This window comes from Peromyscus californicus, unplaced genomic scaffold (assembly GCF_007827085.1).
Source record: "Peromyscus californicus insignis strain IS unplaced genomic scaffold, ASM782708v3 Scaffold_9__1_contigs__length_137607984, whole genome shotgun sequence".
In the NCBI taxonomy this organism is placed as follows: Eukaryota; Metazoa; Chordata; class Mammalia; order Rodentia; family Cricetidae; genus Peromyscus; species Peromyscus californicus.
In genome coordinates, this window is record NW_026294617.1 from 86,601,737 (window position 1) to 86,626,586 (window position 24,850).

General features: G+C 46.9%; 1 protein-coding gene across 5 annotated transcripts in view; it reads right to left on the minus strand.

The window, feature by feature from the left end:
* Nucleotides 1-599: 599 nt before the first annotated feature.
* The window catches only part of Elapor1 (endosome-lysosome associated apoptosis and autophagy regulator 1), an 89,342-nt gene continuing 65,091 nt past the window's right edge, over nt 600-24,850 (minus strand). For 3 of the 5 annotated variants that reach the window (XM_052729996.1, XM_052729994.1, XM_052729997.1), the window contains 15 exons: nt 23,649-23,737; nt 22,054-22,231; nt 21,302-21,430; nt 20,650-20,740; nt 18,877-18,982; nt 18,501-18,638; nt 16,891-17,154; nt 14,871-15,044; nt 13,161-13,341; nt 12,040-12,136; nt 11,487-11,588; nt 6,077-6,203; nt 5,819-5,997; nt 4,282-4,447; nt 600-3,250 (listed from right to left, as the gene is read on the minus strand). In XM_052729996.1, coding sequence (XP_052585956.1) covers nt 3,182-3,250; nt 4,282-4,447; nt 5,819-5,997; nt 6,077-6,203; nt 11,487-11,588; nt 12,040-12,136; nt 13,161-13,341; nt 14,871-15,044; nt 16,891-17,154; nt 18,501-18,638; nt 18,877-18,982; nt 20,650-20,740; nt 21,302-21,430; nt 22,054-22,231; nt 23,649-23,737 — 2,090 coding nt within the window. In that variant the 3' untranslated portion in view covers nt 600-3,181. Of the gene's footprint in view, nt 3,282-4,281; nt 4,448-5,818; nt 5,998-6,076; nt 6,204-11,486; nt 11,589-12,039; nt 12,137-13,160; nt 13,342-14,870; nt 15,045-16,890; nt 17,155-18,500; nt 18,639-18,876; nt 18,983-20,649; nt 20,741-21,301; nt 21,431-22,053; nt 22,232-23,648; nt 23,738-24,850 lie in introns of all 5 variants that reach the window. The other 2 variants (XM_052729995.1, XM_052729998.1) reach the window with 2 other exon arrangements.

Below are 24,850 nucleotides of genomic sequence, written 5' to 3' on the forward strand. Positions count from 1 at the left end.
GGAGTGGGAAGGGCTGGAGGAGGAGGAAAAACTTGTTAGATCTAAAGAGTCCCCCCAAAGATTGATGTAGAAAATTCATGCCTTGTAATATTCAGATTCAAAAGCCTGTGGCAGCCTAAGCTCATGTGGTGGGTACAGTTCTCCTGGGGTGCTAAGTGTATGTAACTAGAGGGCAAGAAAGTACCGGATCAGAAGAACCCAGCCCCCCTGGGGAATGGTAGGTCTGTAGGTAGTATCTCTACGACTTTCTCCACCTCTAGTCTGTAATAATCCACTTCCTACTAGGAGAAGCTAAGTTTGTTTGTGTTTGTGGAAATGTGGCGTGGCTGAAGCCTGACTGGGGAAGGAACCTAACAAACTATCTTTGACTTGTGAGATCTTTTGTCCCTCACCCAGTCTTGGTATCATTTCATTATTATAGAAACTGAGGTGTTCGGTATTAACTCCTCAACAGGTGCCAAGAACGTTCTAGCCTCCATCTCGCATGTTGTTCCGAAGTCTGTGCTCCTTTCTCTGTTCATCTTTTCTGATTGAGCTTCAAAGACACCATTTCCCACTCACCTATCCAGCCACCCATCCCCATAATTCAAGAAAGACAGTTCAAAAGGTATGTTTTTATTTTTAAAAAAATGACATGCAACACCCATCCCTAACAAACTATAAATGCATGGGATACAGAATAAAAAGGAAATCCAACCCATCCTGATGAGACACCAATATGATTTCACAAAGCTGAAAAATCTTTTACAAAGCTTCTGTTATATAAATATAGTCAATTTTAGCTTTAATATAGAGTTAGACAAAAAAAAAAGTTTTGATGGCATAAGAAATCCCCTGGTCCTTAGATATACCACAATCTTCATTTGTATTCCCAGCCAAATACAGGGATGACTGCAGGATGAAATTATCATTTAGGATTCTAGATATCCATATGGAGTTTACACACTATCTTCTGAGCCAATGCTCTGCCCCTAAAACTTATGCAAGCTACCACAGGCCTGGCTCAAGGGCTAATGTGTCTGTCCTAAACTGTATGTTCATGGCCAGTGATGTAGCTCGGTGGTAGAGCTCTTTGCCTAGCATGTGAGAAGCCCTGGGGTTCATCTTCAGCACAGAAAACTAAGTCACTGAATTGTATGTTTTGAAAGGGTGACTTATGCAGTCTGTAAATTATATATTAGTAGAGCTACTGAAATTATCTGAAGTTGCTGAACTGCTAGAGAAGTGACAGGTGACCCTCTTCCTTTAGGAAGCACCCCAGTAAGGAGTAGAGGAGAGATCCTAAAAATGCTATCATACAATCAGTGCAGTCTGAGGATGCTTGGGGTTGGGGTACTCAATTCTAAGAGATCCTAATAAGAAGTCCAAAGAGATGAACTTTTTTTCTACTTCTTACAGAATAGTCTAAGTTATCTCCTGTGGTCTTCACCACAGAAACCCAAGAGGCTGCAGGAGACTAGCCATGAGTTCATGGCCTATGTGTACATATCCACTCAAGACAATTCCAGCATGGTCAAGGCCTGAGAATCACACAATCAGGGACAGGTTGGATACCCAAAGAAAAGTTTTTATGTTTAGTCACTGTGGATGCCTCTGATGGTCAGAAGTCATGGCATAGCTTCATTTCTTTCTGATTCTTAGAAACCATCACCAGGGCAGCCATGAGTAGCAGATGAGCAAGCCGCTTTTTTTGGCTGACAAACCACTCAGAAATGCCTCTCTGTTTTATGCCAATCACCTGTCACTGGGGAAAGGGCACAGGTGTAGACCATGAGGAACTGGAGCTCAACCAAGGGATGGCCATTCTGGCATGGGATGAAAGAGGTAGAATTCCCAGGAGCAGGAAGAAAAAGTCAAGTGGAAAATTTTCTGTTTTTTTTCTATTCTAGATACTTCATCAATTATAGCTGAGTAAAATGAGGAGATGGGCAGAAGAAACCCACTCTGTCTGTGAGACGGCACCTAGTCTACTCACCTTTCAAAGGGGTGTCACCAGAAATGGAGGCCCGGAGTCTTTTAGAGTTTTAGTGCACAGTGGAAACGAGGATAGGACAGAGGCCGGGGTGACGAGTCCCTCAGTTGGGTGCAGACCTTTAAAACATCCCTGGTTTTCCTCCCTGAAGACTGGTCAGTATCTGCCTTGCATGCAGTCCCTTCCTGGGCAGTCTACAAGTTAGTACCTCTGTGACCTAGCAGATATCATGACCATAACTGGTCCATGTCATCGTGGGCTGGAGTCCCTAGTACCACCCATTAAAACCCTGGCCTCCTGTGTTCTTTCCAAATAAGATGCTGCATCCCATGATGCCCTAGGACTGAGGTGCTCACGGATGGGCGGTTCCTCGCTGGCAAGTGTTTACTATCTCCCAGTGAAGTCCATAGAAGATAAAGCTCGACTTACCTGGTTCTTTCTAGTGTCCTAAGGAGATGGAAGGGACATTTAAAAAAAAAAAAAATCAGCTGTGGAGAATAGGTCTACTAGGGCTTTGGGCAAGTTCTTGATAAATAAATAAATAATCTCCTTTGCCTTTAGTGAGAATATTTATCACTTAAGAGAAGGAAATGAGGTTTCAGGTTATAAAATAGAACAAACAAAATCCCTTCTTTCTTGCCTTTGTGTTTTTTTCCCAGTCTTTTCTTACACGGGCTTCGACTCACCTTGTCCCCACACTGTCCACTGCTCCCTGTTCAAGCTCACTACCCAGAAGGAATGAACCCAGGCTGCTGGGAAGACTGTCCGTCTCCAGCCTTCCCTCACCCAGCCTCTCTCCTAAAGAGATCGTGAGTCGAAAGCCTTTATCTGACCAAGAAAACTTTGAGCTGTGCCTGCCCTCAAACGGGAGGCCAGAAGTCAGTCCTATACTTCAAAAGGAACTATTTTCACTTCAGAGCTATAAGAGTTATGAGCAAAGGAGAGTATGGCTCGGGGTGTGTGTGTGTGTGTGTGTGTGTGTGTGTGTGTGTGTGTGAACTATTTTAGGACACAAGATACAAGCAAGGAAACGAAACACAAAGTGTGGGTATATTTGGTAGGTCTGAGGCAAGCAGAGAGAAAGGTTTGGGTACTCTATAAAAAACAAGGGTCTGAAATCCAAACTTCCCATAAGGCCACGATGAAGAGATTCCCAGCAGCGGGGTGATGCGCCCAGATGAGAGGCGGGCGAGGCAGGACCCGGGCCTCTCACAGGTCCATGTCTGGGCCTCCTGAAGACGTCTTCAGCGGCACCGAGTCGAATCCATCAGGGGTCCTCTGAAAGAGAGATGGCGACAGGAGCTGGCGGCTGCACGGGGCAGATTAAGGGGACAAAGAAGAGAAATGGAAAACAGGTGACCGAAGGAACCCTTCGGGACTTCCGGCATCCCGTGGATTGGTGGGAACGTAGGAACGGGTTGCCCTCTGTTCTTCCTGCTGTCTTACAGACTCAGAGAATAAGAAAATTATGATTCCTGCTTTGCATCTTTGCTTAGTTCTCGAGGTCCCAGACAGACCTGCGAGGTCCCCAGAGTAACTATTCTCTCACTGGTGGGAAGGAAAAAAAAAACAAAAATCAAAGCCAAAGTTGGCCACTGCTTCACCCTGACGAGTCAGCACAAAGGATCAGACTCGGGCACTGGACACCTACTGCCACCCCTTCTTCAAGACGCTTCCTGCACCCTCCTGTCCTCTCGCACCGCCCCAGCCACACCTGCTTGAAAGACTCCCTTGTGCAGTAATCAGGTGTGTGCTCAGCCTGGGAGGAATTGTTTGGGTGCCCTCTGCTGGCCCTCTGCCCAGAGAGAGTGGTGTCTGTAGGCATTTATGAGCTTCGCGCTCACCAGCTCACCCACACAGAGCCAGGCAGCCCAGTTCAGAAGCACATACCAGGCGCAGTTTAGGCTTGGCTATGACTCAGCCTCTCAGGATGGGGCCCACACACCTTGGGGATAGCACCCTCCACTGGTCTATCGGAAACTGAACCTAGAGATGGACTCCTCTTCACTAAAACACACACAAACACAAAAAACAAAAACAAAAAACAACTCCCCCATCCCCCCACCCCCACTGCCCCCTGTGTGTGTGTGTGTGTGTGTGTGTGTGTGTGTGTGTGTGTGTGTGTGTGTGTAACTATCACACACGGATGGTTCAATACTCCTGGAAATTGAAAGGCCCTAACAATCTATCTACTAGGGAGGAGTGAGCAGGACGAGGCCTTGGCCCCAGGGGGGAGGGTACTGATGTGAAATACAGAAGGCAGAAGGTGGTGTTTCTAGGAGAGGCTGGAACAGTGCTGGGAGTTCTACCTTGGCAGTAAAGGATTTGATCTTCCCAAAGAGTGACTTCTTGCTGGTAAAGATGAGGTCATCTTCCACATCCTCCCCTTCCATGATGGCACAACTGTCCGCTGCTGGCAGGTCACAGTCCTTGAGGGTAGCATTCATCACCAGTTTGGAGTACTTGTATTCCAGTCTGTGAAATGAGGGAAGGAAAGAGGCAAGATATGAGAGTGTGGCATTGAGGGGAAATGGTTGGTGCACACAGATAACCCCTCCCCTGTCATGAGGGGATGGTTGATACACACAGAAACCCCTCCCCTGTCATGAGGGGATGGTTGATACACACAGAAACCCCTCCCCTGTCCTGAGGGAAATGGTTGGTACACACAGATAGCCCCCTCCCCTGCCATGAGGGGATGGTTAGTGCACACAGATAGCCCCCTCCCCTGCCATGAAGGGATGCTTGGTGCACACAGATAACCCTATGTAAGGAAATGGAAGCCTTGCAAAGGGTGTGAAGGATAGGTGAACAGAAGGAATCTTGGCTCTCTGTTTAATGATTTTTTTTTTCTTCAAGACTGGTTGTTTCTCGCCGGGCGGTGGTGGCACACGCCTTTAATCCCAGCACTCGGGAGGCAGAGCCAGGCGGATCTCTGTGAGTTCGAGGCCAGCCTGGGCTACCAAGTGAGTTCCAGGAGAGGAGCAAAGCTACACAGAGAGACCCTGTCTCGAAAAACCAAAAAAAAAAAAAAAAAAAAAAAAAAAAAAAGACTGGTTGTTTCTCAAAACAGAAATATTTATAAAACTGTGCCTTGTTTGTTTGTTTGTTTTTGTTTTTTGTTTTTTGATTTTTGAGACAGGGTTTCTCTGTGTAGTTTTGGTGACTGTCTGTAGAGTGCTGGCCTTGAACTCACAGAGATTTCCCTGGCTCTGCCTCCCAAGTGCTGGGATTAAAGGCACCGCCACCCAGCTTGCTTTTAGTTTTTATGAGACAGGGTTTCATATAGCCCAGGCTGGCCTGGAATGGATATGTAGCTGGAGGATGACCCTGAACTCTGTCCTCTTGCCTCTAACTCCCAAGCGTTGGGATTACAGGCATGAACCACTATACCTTGCCTTTGCATTGTTAATGAAAACAACAAAGAGACCTTTGAATCTAGGTCTCTTGCACATTAGACAAGCACTCTCACTGATCTACAACCTCAGCCCAAAGATTCTCTTTTCTTTTCTTTCCTTCTTTTTTTGGAGACAGGGTCTCATGTAGACCAGGCTGGCCCCAAACTCACAGAGATCTCTCTGTCTCTGCCTCCTGAGTGCTGGCATTAAAGACCTGCACCACCACACCTGACTTGGTTTTTCTTTAAAGAATCTTATAGCCATTTTTAGACAGCCATCCCTGCTCAAGATTGAAGGCCTACAATGGATGAGTGTCTTTAAAAGTCTCTGGCCAATCTCAGCGTCAATAACCAACTCCAAAGAAAATTCTCAGTAATATCCTCAGATGTTCTTCCTGCTCAAGGATCCAACCCTGACCTCCCACAGATTCCAACGCCCCACCATGTACTTTTGATTCTTCTTCCAAAAGTAGCAGGTCAAGACGGTGAGCAGGATGGCAGTGCAGGTGCCAGCGGAGATGCCCACTTTCAACCAGAAATCTATCGTTTTGCAGATGGTGACTCTCTGCTCAGGCAGGGAGATGCCCCCAGAGCACATCTTTGGTTCTCGCCACATGTACGTAGTCTTCTGTTGGGGAGAAAAACAGGGACCTCAGAACTCATAATCTTTCCTTTCCTGGGACATTCCCAAGCAGAGGGCAACCTACCTGGATCCCAGCCACACAGCTGCTGACAAAAGTGTGGTAGTCAGAGGCTGAGCAGAGTGGACAGGCAGCCACATTCTCCCACAGGAAATGGAAATTACAGCCATCGCAGGTCCCATCAGAGCACATGCTAGCAAAGTAGGAAAGAGACGGAGTTGTCAAGTGATGGATTGGTGGGAATGCTGTGGAACAATTCTTTCCTATACTCTGAATATGTATTACTCTCATTGGTTAATAAAAAGCTGACAGGCTGGTAGCTGGGCAGGAAGTTAGGTGGGAAAGCCAAACAGATAATGATGAGAAGAAGGAGGGCTGTAGTGGGTAGCCATTCCAGCTTTGATCTGGAAGTTCCAACCCCCATTGAGACTTCAGCAACTGTCACGCCTACAAGGCGGGGCCAAGGGAGGCGCCTGGAGACCAGCGCTCTCTCTCTGTTCCGGGACCCTGGACGGTGGAGGTGGGCCAAGCAGAGCTCCAGAGAACACCGCTGGACTGCGATACACCTTCCCCAGGCCCTGCGACCTACCTATCCCTTAATTTGTAAGTTATGCCATTAAATAAATCTCCTTTTAACTACATGGAGTGGCCTTAATAATTTCACCAATAGAGGGCAGAGTCAAGAGACACCAGCCAGCCACCCAGGAAGCAAGACATGCTAGAGGACAGGTAAAGCCACGAGCCACATGGCAATACATAGATGAATAGAAATGGGTTAATTTGAATGTAAGAGGTTAGCTAGTAACAAGCCTGATCTATCAGTCGAACATTTATAATTCATGTTCAGCCTTTGAATTGGTTATTTGGGACCTGGCAGTTGGGACAGAAAAAACCCACCTCCATTTGCATATGGTAGCCCAACATGGGTGTACATTCATATAAAGTCTGAGAAAGCTTAAAAAAGGGGGGTAGAGGGTCCTATAAACATAAAAACAGAGCCAAGAACTAGCTTCCTAGTTCATGTTTCTCATGCAGACTGTGGTACAGAGACACATCCCCTGGCCGTGGCATGTGGTCTTGAACTGCAGCATGGCAGATTCCCAAAGACTCACACAGGCCAAGGTACAGAGAGACGTCTCCCACCCATGTGCTATGTGGTGGATTTAGGATTTTTGCTCATAAAGACAAAAAGTGTTAAAGATACACAGTAAGGACAGATTCATGTAAAAAGGCCTCTAAATGGGTCACAGTGTGTTTGAAAAATGTGCGTAGGCTTGAGAGAGAGAAGGAAAAGGAAAGAAACAGTCATAGATTCAAAAAAATTTAAAAATAATAGCAAAGTCATTGAAAAGGGAATAGAGCAATAAAAAAATAAGCCACATAAAGATGGGAAATACACAGAGAGTCTGGATTCTATATTTTATTGTGTTCCCTTTAGATTTTGTGACTGTTAATGGGTAAATAATAGCTGCGGAGAGACATTTGATTGTGAAAGCTACTAAATTAAACCAACCTACATATTTTAAAAATACCTTGACTCCAAAATTTAAGTCAAAAGGTATGTCACTTTGGGGGAGAGGTTGTGTTTTTGTTTCTGCAGGAAATGAGAGGCTATGGATTCATTCCAGGTTAAGGAAAATCAGATTTGATTGAGGAAAACCCCCTAAAATCCTGACTAGAGACATGGAAAAATAAACCTAAAGTAATTACAAGACATGTGATGTACATTTTACCTGATAAAACAAAAAATTATCTTTGGATGGCTTGTGTAAAATATACAGTTTATATTTGTATTAATACAGATATGTATGTTACCTTTAAAAGTTTATGTATTCTCAGAACAAGGGGACCAGACACCCATAATAATGGCCCAGATGATCCAACATCCAAAACAGCTTCAAGGCCGCTGACTATGATGATCCAGCCTCACAAAATACTCCAGCCAAGACTTAACAATTATCCTGATTTTCTCAGGGTGTCTCAAAGATTACCAGTGCCCCTAGTCAGCAGTAAGTAGTCTAGAGAACTATGCCCACATTCCCAAAATATTGGTTATAAATGTTTGTTTTCATTTAAGGGGGTTTGGTTACAAATTGTTATTTGTCATAGTCAATCTCTTTCTAAAAGAGGAAAGGGGGATATGATATAGAAATGATGGGGGCCGGGCGGTGGTGGCGCACGCCTTTAATCCCAGCACTCGGGAGGCAGAGCCAGGCGGATCTCTGTGAGTTCGAGGCCAGCCTGGACTACCAAGTGAGTTCAGGAAAGGCGCAAAACTACACAGAGAAACCCTGTCTCGAAAAACCAAAAAAAAAAAAAAAAAAGAAATGATGGGGGAAAGGGTAGATTATTGAATCTACTTTACTCCAAAAGACAACTGTTAATCTCAAAATATTTTACATTGATATGGATTTTAATTTATTGATACAAATTTAAAGTTATTTCTGTTATGCTGTATGTATATTTCTACTCTTGTTTTGGGTATTGTGTTTATGCAGCTCAATTAAAAATGTAATGTATAATTAAAAAATACAGATTAATAGTCATCTATAATAGTCAAACTTATAGTCCTGTTTGGTATGTTTTCAAGGTAATAAACAGATATATTTAGATAGATGGTCTTCAAACACTTCAAAGATCTACAAAATATGGCATTTAAGATGTTTTAATAACATAAGGTTTTTTTATGATAATGAGACACGTCTCCTCCTGGCAGCATCAATCTACTTCAGAGAAGATGTTGGGCAGTGAAAAAAACTCCATATGGAGTTTGCTTTCTTTATGGCCATGTGGGCAAAGAAACTGCCCTTGCCTCAATTGCTGACAGTTACTATACAAACTGGACCAGCAGGATGCAAGAAAGGTGACTGCTGAACTTTGCCAAGACAAGGTAAGACAGTCCTTCAGAATTCCCTGCTTCACAGGAAAGTCTGCCAGATTTGCCAGGCCTGTAGGCCAGAGCTGGGTGCCCCAGTGTTACAGAGGAACTTTGGGTGACTTTCCAGGCAGCCTGATGTCCCTGTCATTAGGTAACATTTTACCCTTCTGGGGTCTTTGATGGAGTTGAAGACTAAATCATTATAATTATAGTTTTCCTTAGTTATAATAGAAAGTAAATTAGATACAAAACTTTAGATTCACCAAGATAAGATAGATAATTAAATATTTTCTCTAAATTTTGTCAAATGCAAATGGATTAGATATTGTTACTGTAATTCCTACTTAATAAATGTTTTTGTTGTATATATTTTTACTATATTAAGGTTAAAACCTTCCTTTTTAATTAGACAAAGGAGGAAATGCTGTGAAGCAATCCTTTTCTACACTCTGAATATGTATTACTCTCATTGGTTAATAAAAAGCTGACAGGCCAGTAGCTGAGCAGGAAGTTAGGCAAGAAAACCAAAATGAGAATGATGGGATGAAAGAGGACAGAGTCAAGAGATGCCAGCCAGCCACCCAGGAATCAAGACATGCTAGAGGATGGGTAAAGCCACGAGCCATGTGGCAATACTTAGATTAATAGAAACGGGTTAATTTGAATGTAAGAGTTAGCTAGTAACACACCTGAGCTATCAGCTGAGCATTTATAGTTCATATTTAGCCTCTGAATTGGTTATCTGGGACTGGGTGATCGGGACAGGAAAAGCGCCCCTTACAGGGGAAGATCTGGTAGAATGCCTGTTTCACTTCTTGATTAACTCATCTCCTCTCTCTCTAAAATACTTCCCTCAATCTGCCCTTAACTCAGGTGTTCCCTTCCCTCCCTCCCTCCCTCCCTCCCTCCCTCCCTCCCTTCCTTCCTTCCTTCCTTCCTTCCTTCCTTCCTTTCCGTCTTTCTGAGACAGGGTCTCCCTCTGTAGCTCAGACAGGCCTTAAACACGCTGCAATGCCATGTTTTGGCCTCCCATGTGCTGGAAATGTATGGATGAGCCACCATGGCCAGCTTGAGAGTTTGGTCTCCAATTTCCCCACCTGTTTTTGCTGACGCCAAATGAGAGCTCAATTTAATATGTCTGAGTCCTCGAATAGCTACAGTTCCAACCCCTAAAAGACTCCTGTCCTCCCCAGGGACATGTCACATTTTACAGTGGCCACTTTTATACAGTTACCTGGTTGAGGGATTGTAGTTGAGATGGAGTTCAGGCATAGATATATGCTGTGCATGTGCATGCATGTGCTTGTGAAGGTCAAGGTCAACCTTTGGTGTTGTTCCTCAGGAGATGACCACTTTTTTTTTAATATATTTTTTTTAAGATTTTTATTATTTATTTATGTATATGAGTGCTTTATCTGCATGTACAACTTTATGCCAAAGAGGACATCAGATCCCACTAGAGATGGTTGTGAGCCACCATGTGGTTGCTGACACTTGAACTCAAGACCTCTGGAAGAGCAGGCAGTGCTCTTAACCTCTGAGCCATCTCTCCAGGCCCTGACCACTTTGCTTTTGGGGGATAGGGTCTTTCACCGGAACTTGGGGCAGGCTGATTAGGTGAGGTTGGTTGGCCAGTGATCTCCAGAGAGCCACCTGTCTCCTGCTCTCCACCACCGCGACTGCAAGTGTGCCACCGTGCTTAGCGTTCTACCTCGGATCTGAGTTGCTAGGGAGCAAACTTAGGTCTTCGTGCCTATGCACTGAGTACCTTCCCTACTGGACTATTTCCTCAGCCCCTGGTTTTCTGTGTATATGTCTGTGTATCTGTGGTGGTGGGATCTGTGGTGGTGGGGAGTGTTCTGTTTTATTAGATAACATCTCATGTACTCCGGGTTGGCCTTGAATTCACTATGTGGCTGAAAGCAACCTGTTGGGGCACAGACTTTGGGCTTTAGGTGGAAAAAGTGAGGACAAGGGAGATCTATTCAAGGGGGCAATGCACTGGCCTAGCCAAAAAAAAAAAAAAAAAGCTAGTACACACTGGGACCTCCTTCAGTGAAGGGCAGGCTGTGGCAGACCCTCCATATTTCTCCCTGCCCCCATGCATAATGGCCCCAGTAATATGCAAAAATGTCTTGGTCCTTCTGTCTCTACCTCCCAAGTACTGGGATTATAGGCATGCACTCCCATGCTTGGTTTCTGGATAAGCTCTGTTGCTTTGCTGTGTGTATGATATTTACAATGGTAAGGAAAATTCTTTCCACTTCCATACCATCAATAGATCAAAATATCCTGCCCAGCGCACTTTGAGACAAGGTCCCACTGTGTCACCCTAGTGGTCTGAAACTTGATATGTAGACCAGGCTGGCCTCCAACTCAAGAGATCCACCTGCCTCTGCCTCCCAAGTGCTGCACCACAACACCTGGCTTATTTTTTATTTTGAGTTAAGATCTAGGAGCCATGACTGTGTCCCCAAGAGCCCATGAATAGCTCTAAAATGATTTTTATCTTTTTTTAAATAATCGCTGGGTCTTGGGATGGACTGAGTCCGAGGAAGAAGAGGCTGTGGCTCGTGTAGCTTCCCTCCACCAGCTTACCTGGGTAGCTGCAGAGTGCCAGGAGCAGCTTTCATTGGGTTGCATCTGAGGCGGATGGTGGTTGATCTTCCAGAACTGCAGGACTGAGTCACATCATTGGATCTGCAGTGAAAGCCAACACCAGAGGGAAGGAACTTCTCCACTGTTATTGGGGAGCTGTTATATGGCGTCAACATGGGGTGATTCCTTCACTGGGCAAGCGGGAACAGGGAGGGCCAAACTTTGGTCTTTATGTGAGAGAGTGGGGGACCAGGGAGATCTAGTCAAGGGGGCAATGCATTGGCCTAAGAAAGAAAAGGCTAGCACACACTGGGCCCTCCTTCAGGGAAGGGATGTCCATGGCACATCTTCCATATTTCCTGCCTCAGTGCGTAATGACCCCAATAATATGCAAAAGGCCCAGGTCTAGTTACAGCCAGCTTTTACTCTGATGACTGGGTAGCCCTAGACCTCGGACATGCCCAGGCTTGACAAGTAGGAGGTGGATAGAGAGGAAGGGGTGCGGATTTGTGGGAGAGTCTGAGGTTTCACTTGCCTGGTCTCTCATCCTCACCTGAAAAAGAAGACTACATCCGGGATCCCTGAGGTCTCTGGGTGGAAAAGTTCAGCCGGGGAGATGATTCCATCCAAAGTCATGTCTGTCGACACCCCTGTCAAATCAGAGCTCCCAATTAGCTCTCTCTCATAGCATCAGCTGGCAAAGGCTTCAGTGCTTTCCAGACCTGTCAACCACCAACCTTCATTTCATCATACCACTAGTAGCTCATACAAACGTGAACCCGAGGCTGATCAGAGATGCCAGGGGCACCTGGAATGGAATTGAAAATAGAGGACCGCCGGGCAGTAGTGGCGCATGTCTTTAATCGCAGCACCCGGGAGGCAGAACCAGGTGGATTTCTGTGATTTCCAGGCCAGCCTGGTCTACAGAGCGAGAGCCAAGAAAGGCACCAAAACTATACAGGGAAACCCTGTCTCAACCCCCCCCCCCCAAAAAAAAGGAAAGAAAAAGGAAAGAAAACAGAGGACCATGTACCTTCCAGCCTGTCAGCCTCATATTCTCTAACACATACATAGAGAAAGAGACACACACAAACACACAGAGACACATACAAACAAACACACCGATACACAGAGAGACACACACAAGCACACTCACATACACACACACACACATATATATACACACAAACACAGACACACAGAGAGAAAGAGACACACATATACACACAGAGACACACAGAAAGAGAGAGACACACACACACACAGAGACACATATAAACAAATACACCCATACGCAGACACACCCACACACCCACATATATACACAAACACAGACACATAGAGAGAAAGAGACACACATATACACACACAGACACAGAGAGAGAGACACACACAGACATACACATATACAAACACAGACACACATAGAGAAAGACACACAACACAGAGATACACACAGAGACACAGACACATGGACACACACACAAACACAGACTCAGAGACAGAGACATATACACACTAGTAAGAGACACACACACACACAAACACAGACTCAGAGAGAGAGAGACATACACACACAAACACACACACACATACAAACACAAATACACACATACAGACAGACACGCGCGCACACATCACACACACAGTCAAGCAAGCCTGGGGCTGACTCACCAATAAGCCGGTCAGCGAGGCTGACTGGCTGTGAGGACACCCCAGCCTTGTAGCCCGTCACCTCGGAGGGGATGATGACCACCTGGCAGACGTAGGCTGTGATGGACTTGGAGAAGCCGGCCTCACCCTCAGGGATCCGGAGGTCAGTGACGTTGTCTGTGCACACGGACATTTTTTTCCCCTAGTAGGGAAATGTGGGGGAAAGCAAATGGTCACAGATGAGTCCCCAAAGGGACTTTGTTCCTTTTTCTTTTTTTCTAAAAAGTTAAGCTTTCCCATCACATGTTGCAACAGAACAGCTCTAACAAGACTGAAGGTGGGGTGGGGTGAGGGGAGTGGGGGTGAGGTGGGGGGGGAGGTAAAGAGAAGGGCTCGGTCCAGAAGTCTCCAGCCTTTTGCTCCGTGGGGTCACCTAGACTGTGGTGGTGGCAGCTGCTTTGGAGTTCTAGCCAACTGGCCAAGGGTCCTTCTGTATCTGGGTCCATCCTTTACACAGAAGCTGAGCTATGCAACCGATCCCCGAGGCCAGTGACATTGACTGGACCATCTGGGATGGCTTAAGTACCCTTCTTGTCTCCCTCGGGGCTGTGGTTCAGCTGTTTGTCTTGGAAGCACTGTCTAGACAGATACTCCCAGGGGTTCAAACAGGCCCCAGGACCTGAGGCAGGACAACTAATCCCCCAACTTTTTTTTTCTTGGTTTTTTTGAGACAGGGTTTCTCTGTTGTTTTGGTGCCTGTCCTGGAACTCACTCTGTAGACCAGGCTGGCCTTGAACTCACAGAGATCCTCCTGGCTCTGCCTCCCGAGTGCTGGGATTAAAGGCGTGCACCACCACCGCCCGGCACGACTTTTTTTTTTTTTTTTTAAATGAACTTTTGTTAAATAGCCCAGCAGGACCTAGAACTAATGATCACCCTGTCTCAGGCTCCCCAAAAGGTGGGATTGCTAGCTGCTAAAAGGCCTCAAAATGGTTAAGTCTGTGTCCTAACTGATAAACTTTTGGAGGAAGCAAAGTTCTGGGAGCGTGGCCCCTGGGCCTTATGCTTGCTAAACCCTTCAGCTGCTCAGATGTATTCTCAACCTCTCCCTTCTGTTTTGGAAAGAGAGAAATAAAACCAAACAAAACGTGTATTGAGAGAAGGAAAGTGAGTCTCCTCCAGGTTTGTTTTTGTTTGTTTGTTGGTTTGTTTTTTGAGACCGTGCACTGCATAGCCTGGCCTTGAATTCCAGATCCTCGTGCCTCAACCTTCTGAGGGCCGGGACTGCCTGTGTACCACCACGCCTGGCTCCTCTAGTCTTTAATGACTTTACATGGGTAGGCATGGAGATGTACACCTTGCCCTTGGGAGGCTGAAGCAGGAGTAAAAGGTCCCACCATCCCAGATTCCCCACATCACCCCTCCTAACTCCTTCCCTGCACCAGACTGGCTGCGTGGAGTTGGCTTTTGTCCTCTCATGTCCCAAGTTACCACCATTCGCTACTCCAGAGGCTTCACTTTGACCCTTTCAGACTTCTAAAGCAAGCGACACCTATCGCTGATCTTAATTTTAAGAGGAAAAAACAATCCGCAGTGGGAGTTCGTTATTTAAACCTCTTTAATTCTCTTGTTTCCCATGCGGCCTCAGGGATTCTGTGCTGTTCCTCCTGCGCCCATCTCTGGCCTCTAGCCCGCTTCTCAGGTCTCACACTGTTAGCTTGCCCAGCTTACCTGGTTTCCACAGAGACTCAGGGTGAAATGATGGAAATACTTCAGCCCTTTGGAAGTGAAGCTGGGCGCTCCTGCCAGCGAGACAGTGCCTGCCAACGCTGAGAAGTTGTAGTTGAAAAGCCTGGTGGGAGTGTTTCTGGAGAAGGTGCAGTCACTGTAGCAGAGAGAGTGGATCTGAGGGGAGAAGGGTCAGGTTAGCAGGCAGTCTCGGGCCTTCGGGGCTGCAGTGGAGTAACAGACCTGTCTCCAACCTGCTCCGGACTGAATGGAATGGAAGAGGAGGACGAAAGGGCCAAGGTGGACATTGAAAGAAGTGAAACAGACACTGATAGGCTCTACCTTGCCATTCAATTGTGGACACATAGAGGAGAAACATGTCTCAAGGAGGGTTTGTATACAGTCACCCATGGCGGCTACGTGAAAGATGCTGACAGAGTCACCACCAGTGTGCAGACTCTTACAAGGACATCCCTATATATACACAAAGGATTTTTACAAGGACACCTGCCTGGCAACTGTCCACTCAACCTTGGACTGATGCCACTCTTGTATTAGTTATCGTGACCAAGGATCCCAGTTCTAATACGTCCGACACAATTTTCATTCATGTCCATTAAATGTCCCCTGGTCTCAAAGTCTTTGATTTACTGTGGCACATATATTCCAGTGCAGAACTCTGAGGTTCCCAGATGCCAGCATTCACTGGAGAATCTCTGTCTGGTTTTGTTTTGAATACTGCTAGGAATCAGACCTAGAGCCGTGTGCAGGCTGGGCAAGAGCTCTTTGGCCAAGCCTTTCTTTCAAGCAGAAGACTGAAATAAGGGTTCCAGAGTGGCAAGCAAGAGACTTCCATTCGTCCCTCGTGTGCAGGACACACATAACCATTTAAAATACACTGCCTCCTCTTTGTGGGGTTCTCTGTAGGAAACTGAGCTGTGGAAGGGGCTTTTCTTCCTGTTACTTGTGTGTTAGGGAAGCGTTAGAGGCAGCCTAACACATTGCCATTCCTTCCCACAACAGCAGAGGGAGCTCCAGGGGGAAGAAGACTATGGAGAATGTCCCAGGTACCCCTAAAAGATTGTCAGGGTTCTGTATAATAATTGTACATACTTTGCAGATAAACGGAGCAGGAGGCTCTGGAATCTGAGGTCACCCTCAGGACTACATAATGTTTAAAGTCAATCTGGACTACATGGGACCTGGTCTCATAAATACATAAATAAATTTAAATAAGTGAATAAAGTCTCATAGGTGTCTATCTGGCATGATCAGTAAAATACAAATTGATTGTAAGTGTTAATGAGTATCTAAGACCCTTTATTCATATATGCTTTGTTTGGGCTTTTGTCTTGTTTTAGGTTTTGGTTAATGAGCTAGGGTCTCATGAGTTCTATGCTGGCCTCCAACTTGCTGTGTAGATAAGAATAACCCTGAGCTCCTGACTCTTTCTTCTACCCCCCAAGTGCTGGGATTACAGATATGTGCCACCGTGCCTGGATCATACGTGTGTCTTCTTGGATGTGAAACTTCACAGGGCAGTAGCACTGTTTTTTCCACACTAGATCTTTCTGTCCGTTTGTCTGAGAAGCCCCTGATGGAGGTCAGCCATGCCAATATGTATGTCCTGGCAAAGATTGACTCACATTCCCAAAAGAGAGGGGGCAGATTCCTGTGATTACAGGCTGGATTGGACTAGGCTGAATTTGAGCCACAGACCCCACGATTTCTTCCCTTCAGGTCTATGAGCAGATGCCAAATAACCCTCTGGACCCCAAGGTCACTGATCTCTACCCGATGAAGATGAAACTTGGCTACTCAGAGGGAAGAAAAGACCTCCTGCTAAGAACTCACCACCCACAGTCACACCTGGTTGGTGTCCTTCACAACAACCTGAGCATGGGATGGGGTGGGTGTTGCTAGGGGGAGCATGTGGGTATCAGCCCCTTGAGAATCCCATCCAGAACCCAGCACCCACCCAAGCAGAGGGCAAAGGTCACCATGTGTGGCAGACTGCTGGCACCTTGTTGTTCTTGGTCCCTGGGCCACAGGGCACACAGGCCTGTGCACCATAAGGCTGGTGAGCTTTCAGGATGGTGTTAGGCGGGCAGAGGTGGCAAGTTCCAGAATCTCGGTCAATGTAATGGCCAGCAGGACAAGAGGTGCAGGAGGAGCCCAAATCAGAGGCTTCTAGGGCACAGGGACGGCAGTAGGAGGCCACACCGCCCATGACGTTGGTGACGTTGATGGAGTAGATCTTGGCAACATCATTAGTGTACTTTCTGCCCTGGAGACGAGGAAGCAAAAGCAGAGAAAGGAGAGGCCTGAGACAGCAACAACCGCAGAAATATCAGGAACTTGTTTTTATTTAGACTTTATTTACTTGTGTGTAGGTGTATATGGGTGCATGTGGATGTGCATGCACATATGTGAGCATGCATGTGGAAGCCAGAAAGACACCAGACGTTCTTTCATCACTCCCCACCTCATTTTTTTGAGACAGGGTCTCTCACTGAGCTGTCTCGTGTCCTTGTTTTTACATGGGTGCTAGAGATCCAACACGGACCCTCAGGCTCCTATGGAAAGAGCTTTTCCTGACTGAGCCACATGCCCAGCCCCAGCTTACCCCGTGATGCCTAGGAAGAACCCGGGCAGCATCTTTCTCACTTTATTTAGTGGTGATCCTTTGTATGTTAATTAAAATTAATAATATTAAGAATAAACTGTGGGTTTAACTTTTAAAAGACAATGGCTTTTAATGTGTCATTAACAACAAAACTAACCCACTTCAAGTTCCAGGGGAAAATGCCATGCACCAGGGGAATTTATAGACGATTCTAATATATGGGGGCAGGGTGAGGCAGAGGTGGGATTTTCTTTGTAAAAGGGAAAAAAAAATCCACGTATTTTAAGAGAAAGAAAGACTAGGGCTGGGTGTGGTAGCACAACCCTATAATCCCAACCCTCAGGAGGTAGAGGCGGGAGGATCTCAAGGAGGAAGGCAACCAACCAGTCTAGGCTACACTGTAAGACCCGTCTCTAAAAGCAACAGAGAGTGGGGGGTCAGATCGAGAGCAAGAGCACACCTATGCATGAGGGATGGGGAGAGACAGAGAACGCACACGCTCCAAGACAGTAACTGGACTATCTCTGGGTAACAGGGTAATGGGTGATTTTGTTTGTTCTTTTTCTTTTTGTTTTTTTCTGTTTTTGTTTTTTGACAGGGTCCACCTTATAGCCCAGATCAATTGTGTTTTCTGCAATAAATGTGTTTTATTTTGAGTTAAGAAAATAAAGCTGGGTTTGTAATTGAGCTCTGGGAAGGATAAGGCTGAGGGTTGCAAGTTCCAGGTCAGCCTGGGTTACATACCAAGACCCTGTCTCAAAAATGAAGGAAAGTCAGAGTGATGGTTCTTAAAAATAGCCACAGATCTGGCTTCACCCACGGTGGAGACTCAAGGAGGGACAGATGATTGAAGGGACGCAATGTGATCTTCCCTGGAAATCATTTAGAGAAGGCTACACTAAGCATTCTGCTTGGCTCCTGAAAATTATGCACTCAGAAGCATGCATGAGCTCTTGCCAGGATTCCTCCTGTCTCACAGTCTGCACCTGGGATGGAGAGGGACTCACGGTTTCATGAAGAGTGGTCCTCTGGAAGGCCCACGTGAAGCTCACGGTAGCGTTCTCCTCGATGGTGTAGGTGTAGGACTGTTTGCCTTTGGTGCCTTTCCACGTCTCCACGGGAGTATTGGTCCTAGAATTCATGCCCTGAGCCCAGGATAGACAGGTGAGGAAGGCGTGATGGCTAATGAAGCCAGCACTATCCTGTGGACTGTCGTCATACCCGCCAGACCTGTCCTGAGTGATATGGAGTCCCTGGTGGTCACTCTGGGCTCTTGCCCTGTGGGATCCCCATAATGGTTGTCCTTTACATTGCCTTACTGCTAGGGCAAGCTGGGCCAACTTTTCCCTGGAAGCCCCCAGTTGGCTCAGAGAAGAAACATACCACCATGAAGTAGAGCTCACAGTTCACAGAACAGATGGTCTCGAAGACAAATGTGATTCTGGCCACCTCTTTGTTCTCTGTGTCTGCCATCACTGACTGTGGAGGTCTGTGGGACAGAAAGTAAAAGTCATCGCAGAGGCCAAGCAGTGCTATTTAAAGAGTCTAGACAGCAGAAAGGGTCAGGTTGAGGGTCTGGGAGTTTGTTGGAAACAGTGGGAACCAAGTCCAATTATGCCACCCAAGCCTTATGACCTTGACTTGGCCAACATGTAGCTCCTTTGGCTAATAAATGCAAGTGATAATTATCTTTATCTTTCATTATAGTATCACTATCCAACAGTATACAGGGTGTGAACATATTTTTAAAAAATGCAGTAGGAACAGTCCTACTCAATCTTCTTGCCTCAAGTAAAAATGAATGGTATATGGGCTGGAGAGATGACTCAGTGGTTTAGAGCACTTGTTGATTTTGCAGAGGGCCCAGGTTCAATTCCCAGCACCCATATGGTGGCTCACAAACATGCATAGCCACGGTTCCAAGGAATCAACCATACATAGCCCCAGTTCCAGGGGATCAAATCCATGGGTATATACAAGTGTGTGTGTGTGTGTGTGTGTGTGTGTGTGTGTGTGTGTGTGTGTATGCAAAACATTCATACACCAATGAATCTAATAAATATTGCATAAAAAATGAACTGCAAATGGTACTGTGGCCTTATTTTTTTTTCGTTTAAATCTTTTTAAATTTTTATTTATTTATTTTATGTGTAAGAGTACATACTATCTGTATGGATGCCTGCACACCAGAAGAGGGCATCAGATCTCACTGCAGATGGTTGTGAGCTACCATGTAGTTGCTGAGATTTGAACTCAGGACCTCTGGAAGCGCAGCCAGTGCTTTTAACCTCTGAGCCATCTCTCCAGCCCTGCTGTGATGTTATTTTTAAGTCTCTAAAACTCTCTTCGCTGTTGCGAGGAGAAAGGATTCCAGCAGCCAGTCGGTGAGAGAAAGGGGTAGGCCAATACAGCATGGGCAGTGCATTTGTTTTTCTCACTGCTGTGATAAAACATTCAAGGAGGAGCAGCTTCAGCGGGGGAGGGCTTATCCTGCCTCATGGTTTCAGGGGACAAAGTCCACAGGGATAAAGGACAAGTATGGAAGCAGGAGCGTGTGGTGGCTGGTGCATCCACAGTTGGGAGGCAGCGAGACCCATGCCGGCACGCCATTCACTTTCTCCTTTTTAGTCAGTCTAGGACCTTGACCCACATAGATAGATCTTCCTCCTTAGTTAGACCTCTCTGGAAATGCCCTTCCCGACATACCTAGAGATATGTCACCTAGGTGATTCCAAATCTCAAACGGACATTCAGAATTAACCCTGGGGGGCAGGGTTCTCTGCAGAAACTGCTCAGTGATTTGGGGCACTGGCTGCTCTTGAAGAGGACGGGGTTTGAGTCTGAGCATCTGCATGGTGGCTTGCAGTTGCCTGTAACTTTAGCTCTAGAGAATCCAGTGTCCTCTTCTGGCCTCTCATGGGGCATATACACACATGCAGGCAAACACTCATACACATACAAAACAAAAATAAATAAAAACTAACTAAGATCACATGCTAGTATACAGTTAACATGGCCATGGTGTGCTCTGTTCTGGACTGATACCTAAGTGAAACAAAACTCAAGTCTGGAGCCCTCTCCATGTCACATTCTCAAGTCCGTGGGATTTGGTGGAGGCCAGGCTGGCTCCGGCTTCCCCGACTTTGTATTCCTCACCTAAATCCTGGCACAACTAGAGTGAGAATCATGAAGTCGTTGTCTGAGGCTCCAACAGCTGTGTAAATGTGGTCACCAGCCACCTCCCAGCCTGGAAAAGGAGAGGGAAGGGTCAGTGCCCTCAGGCCTGGGGCAAATGTGTATCGGGTGACACTCTGGGGATAATACCACTGTCCTTCAAGGTATCCAGACCTGGTGCTTATCCAGCGCCTAACTGATGCACTGTCTTCCTTTCTTCTTATCTACCTTCCTTCCTTTCTCTCTTTCTCCCCCGCCCCCTTTCTTTCTTCTCTTTAGACAAGACCTCACTTTGCAGCCCGGGCTGTCTAGGACTTGTGGCAATACTTCTAACTCAGCCTCCTTTGTTTTATTTTTTAATATTGTTGTTTCGAGAAGGATTTCACACTGAGACCAGCCTGGAACTCACTACTGCCTCATATTTGCAGTAAAGCTCCTGCCTCGGCCTCCTGAGTGCTGAGATTATGGGCCAGAATCACCAAGACCAGCTTGCCCATGTTTCTCCTCGCTCCAAGTCTCTGAAACTAAGCAATGGTAGCTGTCTGCTGGAAGGAGTGGGACTTTCCGGGGAATGGATGGTTCCCCGTGGGAGTACAAAGAGTAACAGCATGGGGTGGAGGGAGGTGACAGTCACCTGTCAGGCCTTTGTACTCAAAGTTGATTCCGCTGAGAACAGTAGTTTCCATGTTGGAGGGCAGCGTGTTCCACCATTTGTACTCAAATCCCACTGCAGGCTCCGTTCCTGCTGGGCAGTGGGCACAATCTAGGAGAAGCACAAGGATCCGTCACCCAGGAGGAACCCAACCGCTGTCAGACAGACAAGTGTCAGCCACGCGGCGGACGAGGAGGGCTGCGGCTAAAAGATAGGTCAGAGGGACTCAAAACAACACGTGCAGATTAGACACTGACCAGTGCGCCAACTGCCCTTTCTTATCAAACATTCATTTTGATGTACCTTTTAATCTTACTCACATACTTCCCTCGATTCCCACATCGTCATCAAATGCATTTGTTCTAGCAGGTACACGGCCCCCCTCCCCCCAACTCCTTTCTGCAGCGTATCTTACAGATTGGGATTCTGTCCAGTTGGTTGTCTTAACCCATGAACTTTCTAGTTAGCATCTTTGTCACATGCTGGACGTCTCTGTTGTGAAGACTGAGTCACGTTTGCAGATGCAGTGAGGCAGGAGGAGGAGCAGGTGTTAAATCTGACCCTGACCTACAGACCCCTAAACCTGGTCCTCAGAACTGGCCTGCCCTTCACTGCCCTCCGAGGATAGGCAGAGCGCATCCGGCTAGCTCCTCTGGGCATTCATTCGCACGGCCCACCCAACGGCCAATATCAGGATGGAGAGGATGTAAGAAACAGAGCGACAGGACTGTTACCAGAGCCATTGGAGTAGGAGCCGTAGGGGCAGGGCTCGCAGGTGCTGTTGTTGGTTTTGAAGAAGCCTGGGTTGCAGGGTGGGCATCGGGTCTTCACCCCAGAGGCGGGCAGCTTCACTGCTCCCTCCAGGTCCTCACCACAGATTTTTGGCATGGCCCATTTGTACATGAGCTGTGTCTGCAAAAATGGATTAAGCCAGATTCAGCATTGTATAGGATTTAGCCCATGACCAGAACAAGAGCGTTGGGGGATGCTGGAGATTTGGGCAAAGATAAGAACTCTAGAAATAGTAGAGAATTCTGTTCTGGTCACATGTTTGTACCCAGCGACTGTCTGCCAAATAAATGTTGAACAGAGGAGGAAAGGTGTGTCTAATGAGGGATCTATGATAGAGGAGATAGAGACCAGTTGTCTTCAGAAAAGATTTGTTGACTCTTGTCAAAAAAACTTTTTATTAGCTGAGCATGGTAATGCATACCTTTAATCCCAGGCAGAGGCAGGAGGATCTCAGTAAGTTCTAGGCCAGCACTGTCTACATAGTAAGACTATGTTTCAAAAATAAAAAAAATCAAAACAAAAACTCCCCCTCACCCTCTTCAATATCATTGACCATTGAACAGCATTTTCAAAAAGGTTTTCTCTGGCTGCTCAGGCCTGTTCTGTTTTTTTAGGATTCTCTCAGGCCCTGCACATCACCTTACTGCCTTATGGGAGTGGGGCCCTCTTTCTCCTCTGTTTGTTGTTTTCCTTTTTTTTTTTGGGGGGGGGGTGGGGTGGTTTCGAGACAGGGTTTCTGGAACTCACTCTGTAGTCCAGGTGGGCCTCGAACTCACAGAGATCCACCTGCCTCTGCCTCCCGAGTGCTGGGATTAAAGGCGCGCGCCACCACCGCCCGGCTCGTTTTGTTTTCCGAGGCAGGGTTTCTCTGTGTAGCCCTGGCCATCCTGGAACTGGCTCTGTAGACCAGGTGCTGGATTAAAGGTGTGTGCCACCACTGCCAGCAGCCTCCCTGCGGCCCCGTGAGCTCTGTGGGAGTGGGGATGCAACTCAGTCATCTCTGGTCCCCAGCCGGACACATCAGTTCACACAAGCATGGCTCGTCAGCCCAGGGACACCCAGACTACAAGGAAAGTCTTCTCCTGAGGGGAAGGTCCAGTGTGGGTGGGGGCTGGGAGAAACAGTGGGCACTAAAATCAGTCAGGCCGTTCTCCAGGGAGTCGGGAGTAGGAAGAGGTTCCCGCTACTCTCACCTGAAACAGCCAGCGTGTGAGACTGAGTGATCTCTGTGGAAAGCAGCAGATGTGGATGGGCAGGTGCGGCCCGGGGGTAAGCGGACGGGAGAAACCAAGCAAACGAAAATGGAGAGGGTTTGAAAAAGAGCACGTGTCAATACTGAGTGATCCACACAGGCAAAAGGAGAGTCTGACCAGAGCACGAATGAAGCCACGTCCTTTGGCCCCTCCCTAGCCTGGGTTCATCACGCAGGTTTTGGGGGGGGGGGGGGCTCTCCAATATCAGTTTCAATGACCAATGGAGCTTGAACACTGGTCAAGTCCAAGGAACGGGGAACAGGGGCTCGGAGCGGGCTACCCACCTCTCCGTTAGCATCACAGGCTGTGTGGGTATAGAAATAATCCTTGTCTGTGCAGGGTGGGCGCACTTTGCAGGTGGAAGATCCTTTTTCTAAATGACCAAAGTGAGAAAAAAAATATTTCAAGTCACATAAGAGAGCAGGGCTTGTTGTCACTGGCCAGTGACCAGTAACTCCCCAGCTCATGGGTGTGTCACCACACAAACTTCCAGAAAGTGTCTGCTTTCTGTTTTTGTTTGCCTTCTCCTCCTCCTCCTCCTCCTCCTCCTCCTCCTCCTCTTCCTCCTCCTCCTCCTCTTCCTCCTCCTCCTCCTCCTCCTCCTCCTCCTCCTCCTCCTCTTCCTCCTCCTCCTCCTCCTCCTCCTCCTCCTCCTCCTCCTCCTCCTCTTCTTCTTTTTGGACAGGCTGACCTAAAACTCACCATGAAATCTAGGCTGGCCTCAAAAAAACTCGAAGCATTTTTTCTGCTGTGGTGTCTTGGAGGGCTAGGGTTACAGGTGTGAGCCACCTTGCTTAGCTGGGCCTTTTATACTTCAGCATAAAAGTATAAAAAGTATAGCTTTCTACTGTGGGATGCTCTGTATGTTAAATGTGTTGCTCTGATTGGTTCATAAATAAAACACTGATTGGCCAGGAGCCAGGCAGGAAGTGTAGGCGGGACAAGGAGGAGAATAGAGCTGGGAAGTGGAAGGCTGAGGCAGAGAGACGCTGCCAGCTGCTGCCATGAAAAGCAAGATGTAAGGTACCGGTAAGCCACAAGCCACGTGGCAAGGTATAGATTTATAGAAATGGGTTAATTTAAGATATAAGAACAGCTAGCAAGAAGCCTGAGCCATTAAGCCAAACAGTTTAAATAACATAAGAGTCTGTGTGTTTATTTTATAAGTGGGCTGTCGGACTGCCGGGGATTGGCAGGACCCAGAGAGAAAACTCCAGCTACAGTTTTCTTAAAACTTTTTTTATGTATCTATGGAAGGGTGTTTGTCCTGCCTGCATGTATGTCTGTACACCACATGTGTGCCTGGTGCCCAAGGAGGCCAGAAGAGGGTGTGGGATCCTCTAGAACTGGAGTTACAGATGGTAGTGAGTCATGGGAATCAAACCTGGATCCTCTGGAAGAGCAGTCAGTGCTCTTAACCACTGAGCCATCCCTCCATGTCCTATCCTAAGACCTTGTCTGAACATTCTCTTAGCATACAACCAGC